The 17583-nt window shown below is 44.7% G+C and overlaps 1 protein-coding gene across 8 annotated transcripts in view; it reads right to left on the reverse strand.

Annotated features, from left to right (window-relative positions):
- The window catches only part of CIT (citron rho-interacting serine/threonine kinase), a 173994-nt gene that overhangs the window by 74765 nt on the left and 81646 nt on the right, over positions 1 to 17583 (reverse strand). For all 8 annotated transcript variants that reach the window (XM_032654115.1, XM_032654114.1, XM_032654113.1 and 5 more), the window contains exons 11-15: positions 8200 to 8305; positions 7147 to 7290; positions 5799 to 5918; positions 685 to 855; positions 360 to 410 (exon numbers count right to left, since the gene is read on the reverse strand). In XM_032654115.1, the coding sequence (XP_032510006.1) occupies positions 360 to 410; positions 685 to 855; positions 5799 to 5918; positions 7147 to 7290; positions 8200 to 8305 (592 nt within the window). The remainder of the gene's footprint in view (positions 1 to 359; positions 411 to 684; positions 856 to 5798; positions 5919 to 7146; positions 7291 to 8199; positions 8306 to 17583) is intronic.

The raw sequence follows: 17583 nt of genomic DNA on the forward strand, positions 1-17583 counted from the left end.
AGTGCAAACCTCCACGTGGACTATTTCTCTAGAACCAGCAACACACATACAGATGGCAAAAAAAGAGAAACAAAGTCGCCGGTACCCTAAAACAGTAAGAATTTTCCCATGTGTCTTACTGAGTGTCTGGGTTTGTGTGTTACTGTGAGCGGGCCTGACCAAAAAATATGAGGTGTCTTCTATCCCTTTTAGAAACATAGCTGAAGCTAAACATGGTCATCCAGAGACTGACGATCAAAATAAACCCAGAAGACAGTTCTCTATTCATCGCAAGTGTATTCTTAACCAGTGACAGGCCACGGAGAGCAACATTTAAGAGGCTGTCTACCCGAAATCACGATACCAATAATTGAAAATACCTTCTCCAGTTTGGCATATTCTCCCACTTCAGGCTTCCCTTGATCTTTAACCTGTAATTTAAAAGATACAACATATTGGAAAATCTCAAGAACCTAAAAGTCTTATAAGACAACACTACAGGCTTTCTTGGTCTCTGTGGCCAAAATAATGAGGATGATGATAAAAAAAAAATTAAGTATCTTCTCTAACCAAGACCAGGAGGCTTTGCAGGGCACCCCATTATTTCCCAAACGTACACTCGTGAAGCTAGGATTCCCTTTATTATTGCTAAGATCATCCATGATTCTACTCCCAAAACACCCTCCCCGGCAGGGAGCTGGCTACCTTCATCAATTTATGCTGACATTCTGTTGCTTTCCGCTTGAACTCTTCGGCAGCCAGCCGAGACTCTCTGAGCTCCGATTCATAGAGATCACTCCGTCTTCTGGCCGAAACCAGGTCCTCTTCCAACTGATTCATCATTAACCTCATTTCTTCCACTTGAGCCTGGTACTCCTAAAGAGTAGGCAATGGAAGGAAGGTGAATTTTGGAACTCCTGAAAGGAAAGATGGGAGGTGAAGATGGAAAAACACAGACCACAGAGGGAAGACACAGTGAAGAGAGATCGGAGAGAATGGACCTAGAGAAAAGGTGAGTAGAAAGATGGGGATAAGGGCAAGGTGTGTGGAGGACGAGGAGGGAGAAAAGAATATTAAATCTTTAAACTGTTTTCATCTAGATCATGAATCACTAGTAACACCATTTGGAACAAATGTGCCTATACACAATAAGATCCTTTGAGCAAATAATATCGTACAAGAAGTGCAGAACCTTAAGACCTTTGTAACACAGGAGAGCTGGAAGGGATGTACTTTAAACAACCAGGATAATCTGCTTATGCGTAGCTTTCCTCCAAGGGTAATCATTTATACAGATTTGTCCTTTAGAAGTTATATGCACCTAACACAATTAGATATGGTACTAGTTTTAAAATTAACCTTTCAGATGGCACAAGGGGGTAATTGGAAATCTCAGTGGAGAGAATCTTGGAAGGTGAAACTCATCATGTCAGTTTCTCACCATTAATTTTTCTGGGCCCCAAACTGCATGATGAACTTAAGGCTGCTCTTGAGAGGCAAGTCACCCTGAAATTTGGAAGAGTCAGGAAACACTGGCTCTGATCAAAGTAACTTGTGAGAAAGACTCTGAAAAGAGAATTACCTTGTTCCCTTGAGCAAAAGCCTTTAAAGTAATCCCAACAGCCCAACCTTTTCCAAATTGAATTTCTAAAATCAAAACAGGACATCTGGGGCTTCCCTGGTGGCGCAGTGGTTGAGAGTCTGCCTGCCGATGCGAGGCACGCGGGTTCGTGCCCCGGTCCGGGAGGATCCCGCGTGCCGCAGAGCGGCTGGGCCCGTGAGCCGTAGCCGCTGGGCCTGCGCGTCCGGGGCCTGTGCTCCGCGGCGGGGGAGGACACAGCAGTAAGAGGCCCGTGTACCACACACAAAAAAAAGGCTTGGTAAAAAATTAAAAAATTAAAAAATTAAAAAATTAAAAAAAAAAAAAAAAAACAGGACATCTGCATCAAAGTTTTCCAAAACTGATTTACCAGAAGAAATGGGCAATGGTTTCGAAAACTTTGGGGCAAAGTATGAAAATATTCTGTTAGCAAAAGCAAAGCTTATATATATAAGGATTATGAATGAGCAGTTTATCCAATCCAAGGTGGCAGATATAAAATGAAAAGAATAAAGAATTAAGACTGTCTCTGACCTTCACAATGTACAGTGATCATCTCTAAGATCCGTTCCCCCAAGAAATAACTGAAGAGGGATCAACTGAGCAAGGTTATGCTTTTAACCAATAAAATGTCTTTTTTCTTCTTTCTTTTTTTAGTAACAGAATATAAAGTAAACCTTTCATCCTTTGTAACAGGCAGTCCCCCCAGTGCACACTAAAGGGGAGGTGACGTCCTTATGAAAATTGATAGTTTTCACGTAAGCACATCTCTCTGTATTACTGGTACAGCGGAAAGCAGAAAATCTGAGCACAGGATGGAGCCTGGTCTCATTTCACTCCTTCCCACCCAAAAGCGTACAGTCGTCCCTCGGTATCCACAGGGGAATGGCTCCAGAACCAAATCCGGTCCACAGGTGGTTGAAATCGCAGACATGGAACCCGTGGATACGGAGGGCTGACTGTATTGTTATTGAACGTCAATCCTACAAGTCATAGGGCGCCAGGTTTTCTGGACGATGCCCACTAAGTGGGTGGTGCTGTGTTATATAAGCAAAGGTCTTTATAACCTACTGAACAATTATGTCAACTCACAGAATGGAACGTGAGCCGGTGATGTGAAACAGTACACCCTCTACTTGGGGTTTTTCTAGAACCCTCGGCCAGGGCTGTGTCATGACTTATTATGACTTTCATAGCTCTGGGTATTGTGCCTTCCTGGATCCCTTCCTCCATTAAAAAAAAAAAAAAATATATATATATATATATATAATATATTATATAATATATATTATATATATCATATATATATAAAATTCTATTTTACAATAGCATTCATATAAAGACAAAAACATTACCTATGAAAACCGTTTCTTCTACCTAAAACTCATTTTTTTTCTTCTGATTTTAGAGTTTTAAAAAATCCGAAGTACCCACAGGCACAAATACCAAGCTGTGGAGGAAGCAAAGAGGTAGGAAGCACTCTTGGCCATCTTTTATCCTTGAGCTCCCTTGTCTGACTTAAACTTATGTCGGCAAGAAGGGAATGTAATTTCTGTGTTTTGTCAAGAGTGAGGACAGAGCGCTATTCCCCCAACATCTCTCTTTCCTGAGCCGTCAGCGCCCAGGGGGAGGAAGGCAAGAATCAGGCAACATCTCTGTCAGCAATCTGAGCTCTGGGGGCACCCAGCCTGCTACAAGCATCAAACAAAATTCCACCTCATTTCTCGAGCCACTGTTACTCTGCTGGATACTTCAAGGAAATCCTATACATCCAACAGCTGACCAAATCCCTGCTTCAGGAAAACTCTGGGAGAAGATAATCAGGTCAGTTCCCAAGGACAGCTGAGAGGCAGCTGTATGTATCTCAGCATGGGCTGAACTGTGGGTCAGAGTTGAACAGGATCAGAATGGGGAACCGTGGACAACTTTTGGGTCCTGCCTCGAGTCAGTCTTTGGAATGGAGCTTCAGAATTTTGTGGGAAGGAAGACATGGTCCTAGTCAATCAGAAATCCTGAAACCCAAACGCCTTGTGTGTTACCTGAACTTCTGTCTCCCTTCCAGGGATGGGGGGGGGAGGGGAGGGGGGTACGAAATCAGCAATTGCTACTGATGGAGCATGAATCTAACCATCATGTGAGACGCTTAAGTGTTTTTATTTGTTTATTTAATTTTTGGCCACTCCACGTGGGATCTCAGTTTCCCGACCGGGAATAGAACCCATGCCCCCTGCAGTGGGAACGCAGAGTCCTAACCACTGAACCACCAGGGAATTCCCTAGGTGTTTTTATTTTAAACCAAATTCAAGTGCTCCATTGGGGGTAGCTAAGCAGAAGCAACATATTTAAATAAACAGCGGTACAGAAATTGGCTTTGAGAGGAAGAGTGCGGAATAAATGGCGAACCTGGGAGGAATTGACAGGCTGCAAACCAAATACTAGGAGTTTGCGGAAAGTATTAAATGCTTTTTCCTGGATTGCAAACATCCTGCTCTCACCAAACTTACCGAGAGTCATTTTAATAAATCCTTCTTTCGATGAGAAATAAAATCTGAAACGAAGAAGTTTTCTCCCCCTCAAAATGGAACGCTTAGCAGTCATTAAATCTAAAATTCCACATGGATGCCAACTGTGGTATGAATCACAAAGGACATTTCTTTGAACTCAACCACCAGCATACACCTTTTCAAAGTGTCCTGATAATTCTGTTTCTATGGAATTTCACAGACACCAGCTGCTCCCTCTGGTGGCCAAGCACAGCTTTCATTTCCCCAGGATGTCACCAAAAGCAAATTTCCAACCACACTGAACTAATGGGAGAAAAAGAATCCTACCTCTTGAAACTTTTAGGATGAAAAACTGTGTTGATAAAAGGGGCAATGAGTCAACTGTCAAAGCAGATTTTTTCAAACTGTAGGTGTGACCTTCAAAATCTCTAAGTTAGTGTTGCAGTTCAGAAACCTGACAACCAATTTGCACCATTTCCTACGGACGTTTTATTCAGAACACTTTTATCAAGCAAGAGGATATTAACCAATGATTTAAAAAGTATTAAGGTGATAATGAGATGATGCCAACAAAACATCCAAAACAGGAATTCTTTCTGTAAAGAACAGCTAATGAATCAAATTATTTGCCGGAGTTCCTTGCATTAGCACCACCCAGATGGCTAAGTGTGCGTTACCCAGAGACGAAAATGTTCATTTCCATCACTGTTTCCACCAGATTTTCTGAAGTGAATGAGAGTTGCCTGGCAGCTGATAATTCAGCTCTCCGATTGCTCAGTGCATTCTCTTCATTAAAGTTTCTATTCACAGTTTCTTCAAAGGACCAAAAAAAAAAAAAAAAAAAAATCCATGCTAAAAAGGAAACAGTGAAGTGAAATAAAAATGAACCATCTAGAAAGAAACTCCTTTTAGAAATAGAGGGGGTAAAAAAAGAGAGTAGGCTTTTTAAAGGTCTGGATTCTCTTTTCTGAACACACAAGGGAGGGCTTTCTGTAGTCAGATTTGCCGTGTCAATTCTGACTCGGCCTTAACTGCTCAAACTCTTCTTCCAGGATAAGTCTTTAGATAAGTAAGACTATGAAGTACCCTGGCTTTTCTCAAAAACTTAAAGTGCATCTGAAAAGCTATGAAAACATTAATTTTTTTTTAATGGTCTAAAGCAGAGGTTGGCAAACTCTTTTGGTAAAATGCTAGATAGGAAGCAATTTCAGTTTTGCAGTCCATGTGGTCTCTGTCACAAGCGCTCACCTCTGCCACTGTAGCATGATCAGCAGCTATGGGCAGTACCTAAATGAATGGCTGCACTGTGTTCCAATAAAACTTTATAAACACTGAAATTTGAATTCCATATGAAATATTCTTCTTCTTTTGAGTTTTTTCCCCCGTTTAAAAATGCAAAAACCATTCTTAGCTTGTGGTCATGAAAAACAGGTGGTTGGCCAGATTCTCACCCACAGGCTGCAGCTTGCCCACCCCTGCTCTAAACCTACACCTTCGATTGAAAAGAGTAGCCATCATGGGGTCCAGACTTCACAAGGAGCTAGATAGAACAAGGACTCTGCCATTTATATAAATCATGGGGAATCTAAAAGTTCCAAATGACCTACATAACTTTCTCTCCTCACCGCCCCCCGCTTCCCTCTCTCTGTCCCTCAAACACCTCTCCTGAAATGAGAGGTCCGGTTGGTGCCCTGCTCCCAGGCAGGGAGCCATACCTGCTCTTTGATTTCTTGGAGCTTCCGGCTCTGCTCTCTGATATCGTGGAGAAGCTGCAGTGCTTTGTCGTCCTCCTGGGACACCTCCATCCGTGCTTGCTCCAAACTTCGCTTTAAGCTCTGCGGAAAGCAAAATTTTAATAGGGTTGTCCTGTGGATCCTGCTCTGTTTGAAAAGATTCATTAAGGGAGCTGCAGGCTGCTTCGCAGACACCAAGATGGTTTCAGGTGACGGGCCAAAGTCGACAACTTCCGGTGAGTCGCTGATTCCAGGTTTCATCCTGTAAAACCCCTTGGTTCAAGAAACATCATCTCAAACCTTATGACCTTATGGATCCAGCCTGAAACTGCATCCACCTGTTTCCTACCTGCGCTAGCAGATACTTACTTGTACGTTCAGGACTAAAAACTAATAAGATCCCTTAGCCATGAAACCATCATTGGGGTGGCTACAAAGTCGTTTCTGGAATAGCAGTTATTCGAGGACTGTCAAGTATATATCCCTCTTTCAAAGTAGCAATGACTTCATTCTCTGCCCAGGTGCCATTTAAGACTCCAAGCAAACTATTTCCACCTCCTGGCTTACGTTTCCTGGACACCTTTCATCCAAAAGGTTCCCTCAATGCTTCAGTGACACTGAAATATAGATCTGAAATACAAAGCTGAATAACTTTACCCACCACTGAAAGGAGGCCAAATCTGAAATGGAAACATAGCAGTTATTCTTAATCAGCCACGCTCTATAGATTTCCTCTCCCTTGTGAAAAAAAAACAGAACACTTGAAAAATGTGTGATTCAACTTGTTAAGACTGTACATTAAAAAACACCTGAATGAAAAGTTTTAACGAGACAATGGAGGAGACAGTCCACTCTTGTGAAGGAAAGAAAAAAAAAAGTCGCATGATAAAAGATGACAGAGGGTCTGGGTTTTAAAGGCTGAGTTTTGCTTGTTGCTGCGCTGGTTCTAGGCAATGGAACATTGATTTGGGACAGATTCAAAATACATTTTCTTGCACTTATTTGGGAGCTTGGTTCCTGAGGCTGACTGTGCTGGACACGAGGTGGAGCAGAGAGGTTGGGATGCGAGATACTGAGACCCTCTGCAACGCCGTCTGTGCCCGTCTCCAGGCTCCTACCTGGACTTTCTGAGCCTGATCTCAGGCCTCTGGGCCCTCACGCCCGGCTCCCGCTACTCTGCACTTCACAGGTCTTGCTCGTGCGTCCTCCCTCTCTCTCCTCTCTGCCCCTGGCTGTGATGTGCCTCGTGATGCTGTCACGAAAAAGGATGAGACACACACGACGGGAAGCGCCCGCTCCGAGGGAAGGGGGCTTTGGGGGGAAGGCTCACACTGCACTCTGTGATGTAGGTAGCAAGGTCCTGCTCCAGGAGGGATCTCTGAGTCTCAGAGGCCTTCAGCTCCACCTCCTTCTGACTAAGCACAGCCTCCACCTCTGACACTCTCCGATGTAACCGGGTCATTTCCTGCTCCATCTGAAATAAACACAGCGACACGTTAAAAAGGCCCGGGGGGGCGGGGTGGGGGGGGTGTTCATCAGGAGCAATCGCATCTCAAGCCGCCTCCGAGACCACCTGGTGGTCCCGGCTGGCGCTAACTCGCCAAAAGGCTGGGATGGAAATACCATGGTTTCTTCGCCTGGGAGCGCACAGGTCTTCGTAAGGGCAGTCACCAATGCTAAGTCACTCCTCTCATGCAAGGCTGGGTTCACACTCGATCACTTCTCTAACCCAGTGAGCGAGGAAGCCACAATCACCATTTTTTTCACCTGTTTGCTTTTTTTGGGTTTGGTTTGGTTTTTTTGCAGACGTCAGTTTAATTTTATCCCAAATCCATCTTGATCCCCCCCATCTCCTTGCAAAGATCTAGAGGACAAATCCAGGACAGGGCAAGGAGATATGGATTCGTCTGCACTCTTAGGAGTCCCAGGCAAGAAGTGACTCTTATGAGCTTCCAGAGAGCTGCCCCTGGGCAGAAACAGTGAGCGTTAAGAGACGTTGAGCAAAATCAACACAGTGGCCGCAGTTACATAAGCAGGAGTTTTTAAAGACTAGGAAGAGAGACTTCGCATCACTCAAAGCAGATGGGATGCATCTCGGCCACAGGTGAGGACCCACGCCACCTGCCAGAAGACGCAGACATCTAGCTGGGTCATGCTGAGGAACTGGCCGCTTTATATCCAGGGCCTCCTCTGGTTAAGATTTAAAGGATTTACGGCAGCGTCAAGGCCCGAATTCATCTCCCTCTGAGCTGCTGGAGGCGCGACTTCAGCGCGGGAAGGATCAGGTGGCTCGGCGCCAGCGGCGGCCCCGGGCGGATCCCTTGGCATATATTGACGGGAGGCTCCTGCAGCAAGGAGGGAGGCCGGCTGCGGAAATAAATACCTTGTGACACTTGTCCTGGGAGTCCTGCAGCTCTTTGCTTTTGATGAGAAGTTTCTTTTCCATGGAGCTAGTCTTGGCAGGGGAGTCCAGACTTGACACAACAGACCTGGATGGAAGAAAACCAACGTCAAGGAGGCGGGTGGGTGGGCCTGAAAAGCTGCATTCAGAAACTGCAGCAGAGTTTGTGATTAGCAGATGCAAACTATTCCGTACAGAATGGATAAACAACAAGGTCCTGCTGTGTAGAGCAGGGGAATATATTCAATACCCTGTGATAAACCATAATGGAAAAGAATATGAAAAGGAATGTATATATATGGGTAACTGAGTCACTTTGCCATACAGCAGAAATTAACACAACATTGTAAATCAACTATACTTCCATAAAATAAATTAAAAAAAGAAAGAAGAAAAACTGCGGCAGAGACCACAAGACCTGCCAGCATCCTTGGCCATCAACACAGCTGGCTCAAGCAGCTTCTAATAACACCAAGGCCATGAGGCAGAGAGGTGGACAGGACCAAGAACTCTGGAAGCAGGAGAGCCTGAGTGTAAATTTAGTCACCGTTGACCTGAGGCAATGATTCAGCCTCCCTGAGCCTCTGTTTCCATTTCTAGGAGGTAGAACGATAATAAAAGGACCTACCACAACAGGAGAGCGTGGGCATTAAGTACACGGCATTTGTGCTGATACGGCTTTATTCACTTACTCACTAAACGGATGTGTGCTGTGCACCTACACTGCTCCAGGCACTGGAAGAGCAGTGGACAAGACAGACACGGTCCCTGCCCTCCTGGAGCTGACATTCTCAGAGGGCACACAGAATGCATCAGACAGACACACAAACTAAAAGGTTATAGATGTTGCCAAAGAAGGAAATGGGGTGATGTGCTATGGCAGAGGAAATGGATCAGGGGCCTGCTTCTCTGTGCGGTGACATCTGAGCTGACACCTGAAGGATGAGAAGGCGCTGACCCTCCAAAGCTCTGGAAGGAAACAAGCTCCAGGGAGGGGGTGGATAACGCCAAGGTCTTGACGCAGGACTGAGCTAACACATCAAGTGCCCAATGGTATCAGTTAACTATACTGACCAAATTGTTGTTTATTCCATCCCCAAGCTAGCCAGTTTGGTTCTGTTTCATTTTACAGAAACAGCTAACACTAATTATGTTGGCTAAATAATGTCCCTCCACCAAGATGTCCACATCCTAATCTCTGGAAACTGTGGATCTGTCACCCCATGTGGCAAAGGGGACTTCGCAGATGTGATTACGTTAGAATTTTGAGATGGAGAGGCTATCCTGGATTACATAGGGTGCGGGGGTGGGGGTCCAACAAAACCACAAGGGTCCTCTTAAGATGGAAGCAGAGGAAGAGAGAGAGGTGACGACAGAAGTAGGGTCACAGTCAGAGGGAGGCTGGAAGATGCTACACTGTTGGCTGTGGAAACGGGGGAAGGGGCCACAAGCCAAGGAAACTGGGCAGCCTCTAGAAGTTGAAAAAGGCAAGGAAACTGATTCTTTCCTAGAGGCTCCAGAGGGTGCAGCCTTGTACACCTTACTTCCAGCCCAGTAAAATTCATCTTGGACTTCTGACCTCCAGAAATATAAAGTAATAAACCTGTGTTGTTGTAAGCCACTAAATTTGTGGTCACTTGTTACAGCAGCCAGAGGAAACTCATACACTTACTGACCACCGATTCTGTATGCACGGTTCTGTCCTAAAGCGAGGCATGTTTTAACTCTTTAGTCCCCACAATGACTCTATGAGACATTATTCTCATTTTATAGATGAGGAAACTGAGGCCCAGAGAGCTTAAGTAACCTGCCAGTTAATAAATGGCTTCTGTTGGTCCCAATAGAGAACTGGGATAGAGAGACTGACGATGAACCTGATATAACACTCAGGATAGTATCACAAAAATAATGTAGCGTGACCTCCTAAGAATGGGCTAGAAGGATGCTCTCTCCACAAGGACGTACTTACCCACACACATACACATAACTCACACACCCTGCCTCATTCCTAAAAGCAGTTAATTATGGGTGGAGGGACTTCCCTGGTGGTCCAGTGGGTAAGACTCCATGCTCCCAATGCAGGGGGCCCAGGTTTGATCCCTGGTCGGGGAACTAGATCCCGCACACATGCTACAACTAAGAACTCCGCGTGCCACAACTAAAGATCCCGCATGCCACAACAAAGATCCCGTGTGCCACAACTAAGACCCAGCGCAGCCAAAATAAATAAATAAATAGTTTTGTTTGTTTTAATCTGTTTAAAAAAAAATTATGGGTGGAGATAACAGTTCTCATACAGGGCAGCTTCTCTCAGTGGTTGGCACCCTGGGCATGAACACTGGGACTGGTGAAGGGCAGAGCTACAGAAATAGCCGACAAAGGTTCTTCTGCACGGAGGGGCATGTGGCAGAGCCCACTGCTGCCCCATTGTCCGATTTTTGTTGCCTTAGTAACGGGGTTGCAGGAGCTGGTTGTCAGAGAGCACTTGCGTCCTACCAGCAGGTGAAAGTTCTGCTTTCCACTGCCCCAGACTACCTCCCTGCCTAAAAGAGGTCAGTTCCCCGCAGCAGCTCAGGTCTCTCTCCTCACAGCTCCCAGCCCAGTGACAGGGGATGGCGTGATGGTGCTGGCTCGCTGTACCCCAGTGACAGCTCCCAACACACATACTGTAGGGCAGCCAAGTGAGTCAACACCCAGAGTCATGCAGCTCTGTTCAAAATCTGACCTTGCCATTCACTCTGTGAGCCTTGATTTCCTCATCTGTAAAATGGGGATAATTCTCAACCTACTTCCAAGAGTGCTTATGAGGATTAAGTGAGATAACCCATGGGAAGTCCTTATCACAGTGCCTGGCACATCATGAGGGTTCAATAAATGTCAACCGTCACTACTATCACTGTGGTTTCTATCATCATTACCTTTGCAACTGTGTGAGCAGCACATGCCTCGCAGGCCTAAAACCCTTGCTTGAAACAGTGAAACTTGGGACTTCCCTGGTGATCCAGTGGTTAAGAACCCGCCTTCCAATGCAGGGGACACAGGTTCGATCCCTGGTCAGGGAACTAAGATCCCACATGCCACGGGGCGACTAAGCCCATGTGCCACAACTAAGACCCGACACAGCCAAGTAAATAAATAAATACTAAAAAGAAGAGAGAAAGAAAGAAATAGTGAAACTCAGAGGGCTGAATTTGCTCCATGCTATTATTCACATTAGAACAAATGTTGATTATTCACAGAAATGGGCACCGGGGACTGAAATCCAGAAATAAATCTTTTTTTTAAATCTCACTTTGGGCTAAAAATTTTAACCAAGTTCTGCTCCCCTCACTGGCCTATTTTCTACCTAAATCTAGTCAAAACACATACAAACACATTTTTTTTTTTAACGTGAGATGAAATGGGTTGCTTGGCACGGCCTTGAGTTGCCTTCGCTATTTCCTTTATTCCTGATGTTATTCTGGTGGGTGGGCTAGAGAAAACCCGACCACCCAAGGAGGGAGGGATGATCCACAGACTGGGTCCCGGTCCTTCAGTCATCAGAAGTCACCCACACTGACACAAGTCAGGGATGACAAGAGGGGCCATGGCTCTCTGGACCTGAGCACAAAACCAGCACCCCTGGAGAAGAACGATTACATGGGTGCATGATGATGGGACAGGAGGTGGCTCTGAAAACTTGATGACACGTGGAGGGCAGGCTCCAGAGGGGTGTAAAGTGTGCTCCTGTGGGTACAAAGCCCACTGCTTATTCACCCAAAAAGAGCCTTTCTAGGTCACCTGTTAACAGGGCCCAGAATCAGGGAGATGCGCAGCCCCCATCCGCTGACACGCACAGGAGACGATGCACCAGCCCCTCCCCGTCACCAGAGTCCAACTCCCTCATTCTGCTATTTTGATGCTTGACAAATGTTCACTGTTTAGAAGTTCTAAGTATGGCAATTAAGTCTCTTCAGAATAAAGGTGCTAAAGAAATCTTTTTTTTTTTTTAGAATAAATAAAAATTACATCTAAAAAAAAAAAGCTGGGGGCTTCTCTGGTGGCGCAGTGGTTAAGAATCCACCTGCCAAGGCAGGGGTCACGGGTTCGATCCCTGGTCTGGGAAGATCCCACATGCCGCAGAGCAACTAAGCCCGTGCACCACAACTACTGAGCCTGCGCTCTAGAGCCCACGAGCCACAACTACTGAAGCCCGCGCACCTAGAGCCCATGCTCTGCAACGAGAAGCCACTGCAATGAGAAGCCTGCATACCGCAACAAAGAGTAGCCCCCGCTTGCCGCAACTAGAGAAAGCCCACGCAGCAACAAAGACCCAACGCAGCCATAAATAAATAAATAAATTTATTTATTTTTAAAAAGCTATGGTAAGTTTGCTGTGACTAAACCCAGGTTGTAACAACAATCCCGTAAACAGTAATGGGATTGGAGGATGAGGCTGAGGGATGAGGACAGAAGGGGGAAAGGTCACTGCAGCTTTCTAGGATGACTCTGGTCTTCAGATCGGCTACACATTAGAATCACCTGAAGAGCTTTTTAAAAATTACCGATGTCAGCCAGTGAAAACACTCGTGTGACAGTATAATGGTGGATACACGTTATCATACCATTGTCCTTACTCACAGAATGTACACCACCAAGAGTGAACCCTAAATAGGGAGGTTCAGTGATTGTAACAAAGGCACCCCTCTGGGGGGGATGTTGATAACGCGGGAGGCTGTGCATGAGTGGGGGGCAGGGGGCATATGGTAAATCTCTGTACCTCTTGCTAGCATTGCTGTGAGCCTAAAACTGTTCTAAAAAAAGCTGAAGTTAAAAAAAAGAAACTGATATCCAGGGCCCAACCAGACCAATTAAATCAGAGACAGAAAGGGTGGGAGTGGGGCCTGGGTAACACCATTTTTATTAAGCTCCCAGGTGATTCTAACGTACAAACAGGCTTGAGAACCATGGTGCTAATGAGAACAAAGTACGGTGATTTAAGGTCCAGGCATTTAAAACTCACAGTATGACCGCCCCCAGCATTTGCTTCCAGGTGGCACTTTGGTCAGGCCATTTAACTGGTGCCTTTTGGTCACTCTTTCAGCGGAAACACAATTTTGAAGTTAATCATGGTAAGCTATGAATTTCAAGAAAATGTACAGATTTCAGACACTGATTAAAGACTATTCCTACCCCCTCCATTTTAATAAGTCAACTAAAATATACCATTTCCATGAATTTCTATAAAAGAAATATACTAGAGACAGGTATGGCTCAACTTGACGTATTTGTATTCTATTTATTTTTCATGTAGACACTTAGGCCAATTCAATCACGAGTGTCAATGATAAGTAAGCTCTCAATATGTACTTCTTGAATGAACAGATTCCCCCCCAGTAGATATTATGAAATATTATCACAACTTACTTAGTTTTTCTAGGATTTTCATTATCCGTCCTTCTGACTTTGAAAGCAAGAGCAAATTATTGCTGACATCTGTACTATTCTAGAATTGACTGCGATGTAAATCATAGCTTGAGAGGTCTGATCCAAAGCTGGCCTCAGAGCCACCAGACTATTACCAAATTCAGCACTGTCCTCTTCAAGTAGCAACTCTGCTGGTCTAAAATCATCCTGAAAAGTACCGTTTCATCAAGCGTGGAAATATTTAAAGAGCCGGTGCTATTGTTTCTTTAAGAGAAGGAAAGTACAAAAAATCCTGTAATTGGTTGTAACTCTAAAGCTATCGGAGATGGGCATGGAATTGCTGTAAAGAAACTATTTCTGTTGACCCTGAAATGGGACAGAGTCTACCTGCTAACTTAAGAAAGAGTTGCCAGGGCTTCCCTGATGGCACAGTGGTTGAGAATCTGCCTGCCAATGCAGGGGACATGGGTTTGAGCCCTGGTCCAGGAAGATCCTACATGCCGTGGAGCAAACTAAACCCGTGCGCCACAACTAGTGAGCCTGCGCTCTAGAGCCTGCGAGCCACAACTACTGAGCCCACATGCCACAACTACTGAAGCCCGCGCACCTAGAGCCCGTGCTCTGCAACAAGAGAAGCCACCACAATGAGAAGCCTGTGCACCACAACGAAGAGTAGCCCCCGCTCGCTACAACTGGAGAAAGCCCACGCACAGCAACAAAGACCCAACGCAGCCAAAAATAAATAAATTTAAAAAGAAAGAATTGCCAGAATTCTCCTTTGTTCTCAAAATTCTCAAACTTCAACAGATACGGGCATACCTTGTTTTACTGTGTTTTGCTTTATTAAACTTAACAGATATTGGGATTTTTACAAATGGAAGTTTGTGCAACCCTATGTCAAGCAAGTCTATTGGCGCCATTTTTCCAACAGCATTTGCTCACTTCCTGTCTGTGTCACATTTTAGTAACTCTCACAATACTTCAAACTTTTTCATTATTATTATACAGTAATTCCCCTACATACGAACAAGTTCCATTCTGAGAGCACGTTCAGAAGTCCAATTTGTTCGTAAGTCCAGCAAAGTTAGCCTAGCTACCCAACTAACACAATCGGCTGTATAGTACTGTACTGTAACAGGTTTATACTTTTCACACAAATAATACATAAAAAACAAACACAAAAAATAAAGAAAAGATTTTTAATCTTACAGCACAGTGCCTTGAAAAGTACAGTAGTACCAGCTACATCACTGCTGCTTTTACACTTGCTTCTGGACATCGGGGGCTTGAAATAAAGATACTGTACTACTGTACTCTATACAGTACTGTAAAGTACACAAAAGCACAACCACTAGTAGAGGATGCACGTATGTGACAATGTACACCAGACAGGTGAACTAATTTATGTGATTGGACATTCGAACATACGTTCGCATCTTTGAAAGTTCGCGACTTGAAGGTTCGTAGGTAGGGGACTTACTGCACTTGTTATGGTGATCTGTGACCTTTGATGTTAGTACTGTAATTGTTTTGAGGCACCACAAACTGCACCCACATAAGACAGTGAACTTAATAAATGTTGTGGGTGTTCTGACTGCCTCCCCTTCCGGCCATTCCCCATCTCTCTCCCTCTCCTCAGGCCTCCCTATTCCCTGAGTCACGATACTGAAAATAGGCCAATTAATAACCCTACAATAGCCTCTAAGTGGTCAAGTGAAAGGAACTGTCACAGGTCACTCACTTTAAATCAAAAGCTAGAAATGATTAAGCTCAGTGAGGAAGGAATGTCAAAAGCCGAGACAGGCTGAAAGCTGGGCTTCTTCGGCCAGTTAGCCAAGTTGTGAATGCAAAGGAAAAGTTCTTGAAGGAAATTAAAAGTGCTCCTCCAGTGAACACATGAATGATAAGAAAGCAAAACAGCCTTATTGCTGACATGAGGGAAGTTTTAATGGTCTGGATAGATGATTACACCAGTCACAGCATTCCCTTAAGCCCAAGCCTAAACCAGAGCAAGATAGTGATTCCTCTGATGGATCTGGGCAAAGTGAATTGAAAAGCTTCTGGAAAGGATTCACCATTCTAGATGCCATTAAGGACATTTGTGATTCATGGGAAGATGTCAAAATATCAACATGAACAGGAGTTTGGAAGAAGTTGATTCCAACCCTCATGGATGACATTGAGGGGTTCAAGACTTCAGTGGAGGAAGGAACTGCAGATGTGATGGAAACAGCAAGAGGACTAGATTTAGAAGTGGAGCCTGAAGAGGTAACTGAATTGCTGGAATCTCATGACAGAGCTTTAATAGATTAGGAGTTGATTCTTATGGATGAGCAAAGAAAGTGATTTCTTGAGGTGGAATCTACTCCTGGTGAAGATGCTGTGAAGACCGCTGAAATGACACCACAGGATTGAGAATATTACATAAACTTAGCTGATAAAGCAGCAGCAGGGTTTCAGAGGATTAACTCCAGTTTTGCAAGATGTTCTATTATGGGTAAAATGCTATCAAATAACATTGCACACTACAGAGAAATCATTCGTGAAAGGAAGAGTCAATCAGTGTAGCAGACTTCATTGTTGTCTTATTTTAAGAAATTGCCACAGCCATCCCAGCCCTCAGCAAACATGACCCTTATCAGGCAACAGCCATCAGCATGGAGGCGAGACCCTGCACCAGCAAGAAGAGTACGACTCACTGAAGTTTCAGGTGATGGTTTGCATTTTTTAGCAATCAAGTATTTTTAAATTAAGGAATGTACATTGTTTAGACATAATGCTATTGCACACTTAATAGACTATGGTATACCATAAACATAACTTTTATATGCACTGGGAAATCAGAAAAAATTGTGTGACTCGCTTTATTGCAATATTTACCCTACTGCAGTGAATACTGTGATACTCCAAGGTACACCTGTATTTTTTGACCACTTTCTATGAGTGAGTGTAAGATAGATAGATAGAAAGAAAAGAAAAAAAAAAATATATATATATATCCCTTATACATCAGGGAGAATATAAAAGCCCTGTGATCCCATGAGAGGTACGTGTGGACCAGTGGTTCTCAACTGGGGCAATTTTGCCTCCCATATGACAGGTGGCAATGTCCAGAGACTTTGCTGATTTTCACGACTGGGGGTGGGAGTGCTATTAACATCTAGTGGGTAGAGGCTAGAGATGCTGCTCAACAATTCTACAACCCACAGGACAACCCCCTACAAAAAGAATTATCCAGCCCAACACGTCAATGGCATCAAGTTGCAAAACTCTGCTGTGGAGGCTATGAAGTTAAGGAAGCCACAACTCCTGTCCTCAAAGAAGTAGCAATGTAGGAGAGAGAATTAATGCCACCATCTTTATTATCAAGAATAGCGCCCATTTATTGAGCACAACGTCAGGCACTGTGCTTGGTACTTTAGGGGTAACCTCACTGAATCCTCCAACAGTCCTCTAAGGAGGGCATTATTATCCTGTGGCACTGAGGCTAAGGAGCAGCTTACCCTATGGCCCCTACATTCTCCTATCAACCACATTAGGATGACTAGGGTACAGGTGATGGGCAGCAGAGCTGGGCTTTGGTTCAAAGTTGGGCTCTGCAACCCATCAAGTCATGGGAATCCCAACCCTGCTACTTTTTGGCTGGACGGCCTCGGACAAACCCAAGAAAAGAAACCCAAGAAAACTGCCCCAGAGACTCGGAGGAGCAAAGTCAAAGATGGGGAAATGGATCGTACAAGGGAAGGTAGCTTCTACCCGTGACTAGCTGCGTGCAATGCTGGGAGGGCGACTCCAAGGCCGGGACAGCCTGGGTACCCAAGAACATCCATATGCCAGGTCAGTCCACAGCCACCCCCCAGAAACGGCTCAACTCACGCACGAGAGCAACTCTTCCTCCATCACTTAGTGGCTCGGGGGGTAATTAAATAGGACAATACAGATTTTACAGGTCCAGGCTGG

Source organism: Phocoena sinus, chromosome 14 (genome assembly GCF_008692025.1).
Source record: "Phocoena sinus isolate mPhoSin1 chromosome 14, mPhoSin1.pri, whole genome shotgun sequence".
Classification (NCBI taxonomy): Eukaryota; Metazoa; Chordata; class Mammalia; order Artiodactyla; family Phocoenidae; genus Phocoena; species Phocoena sinus.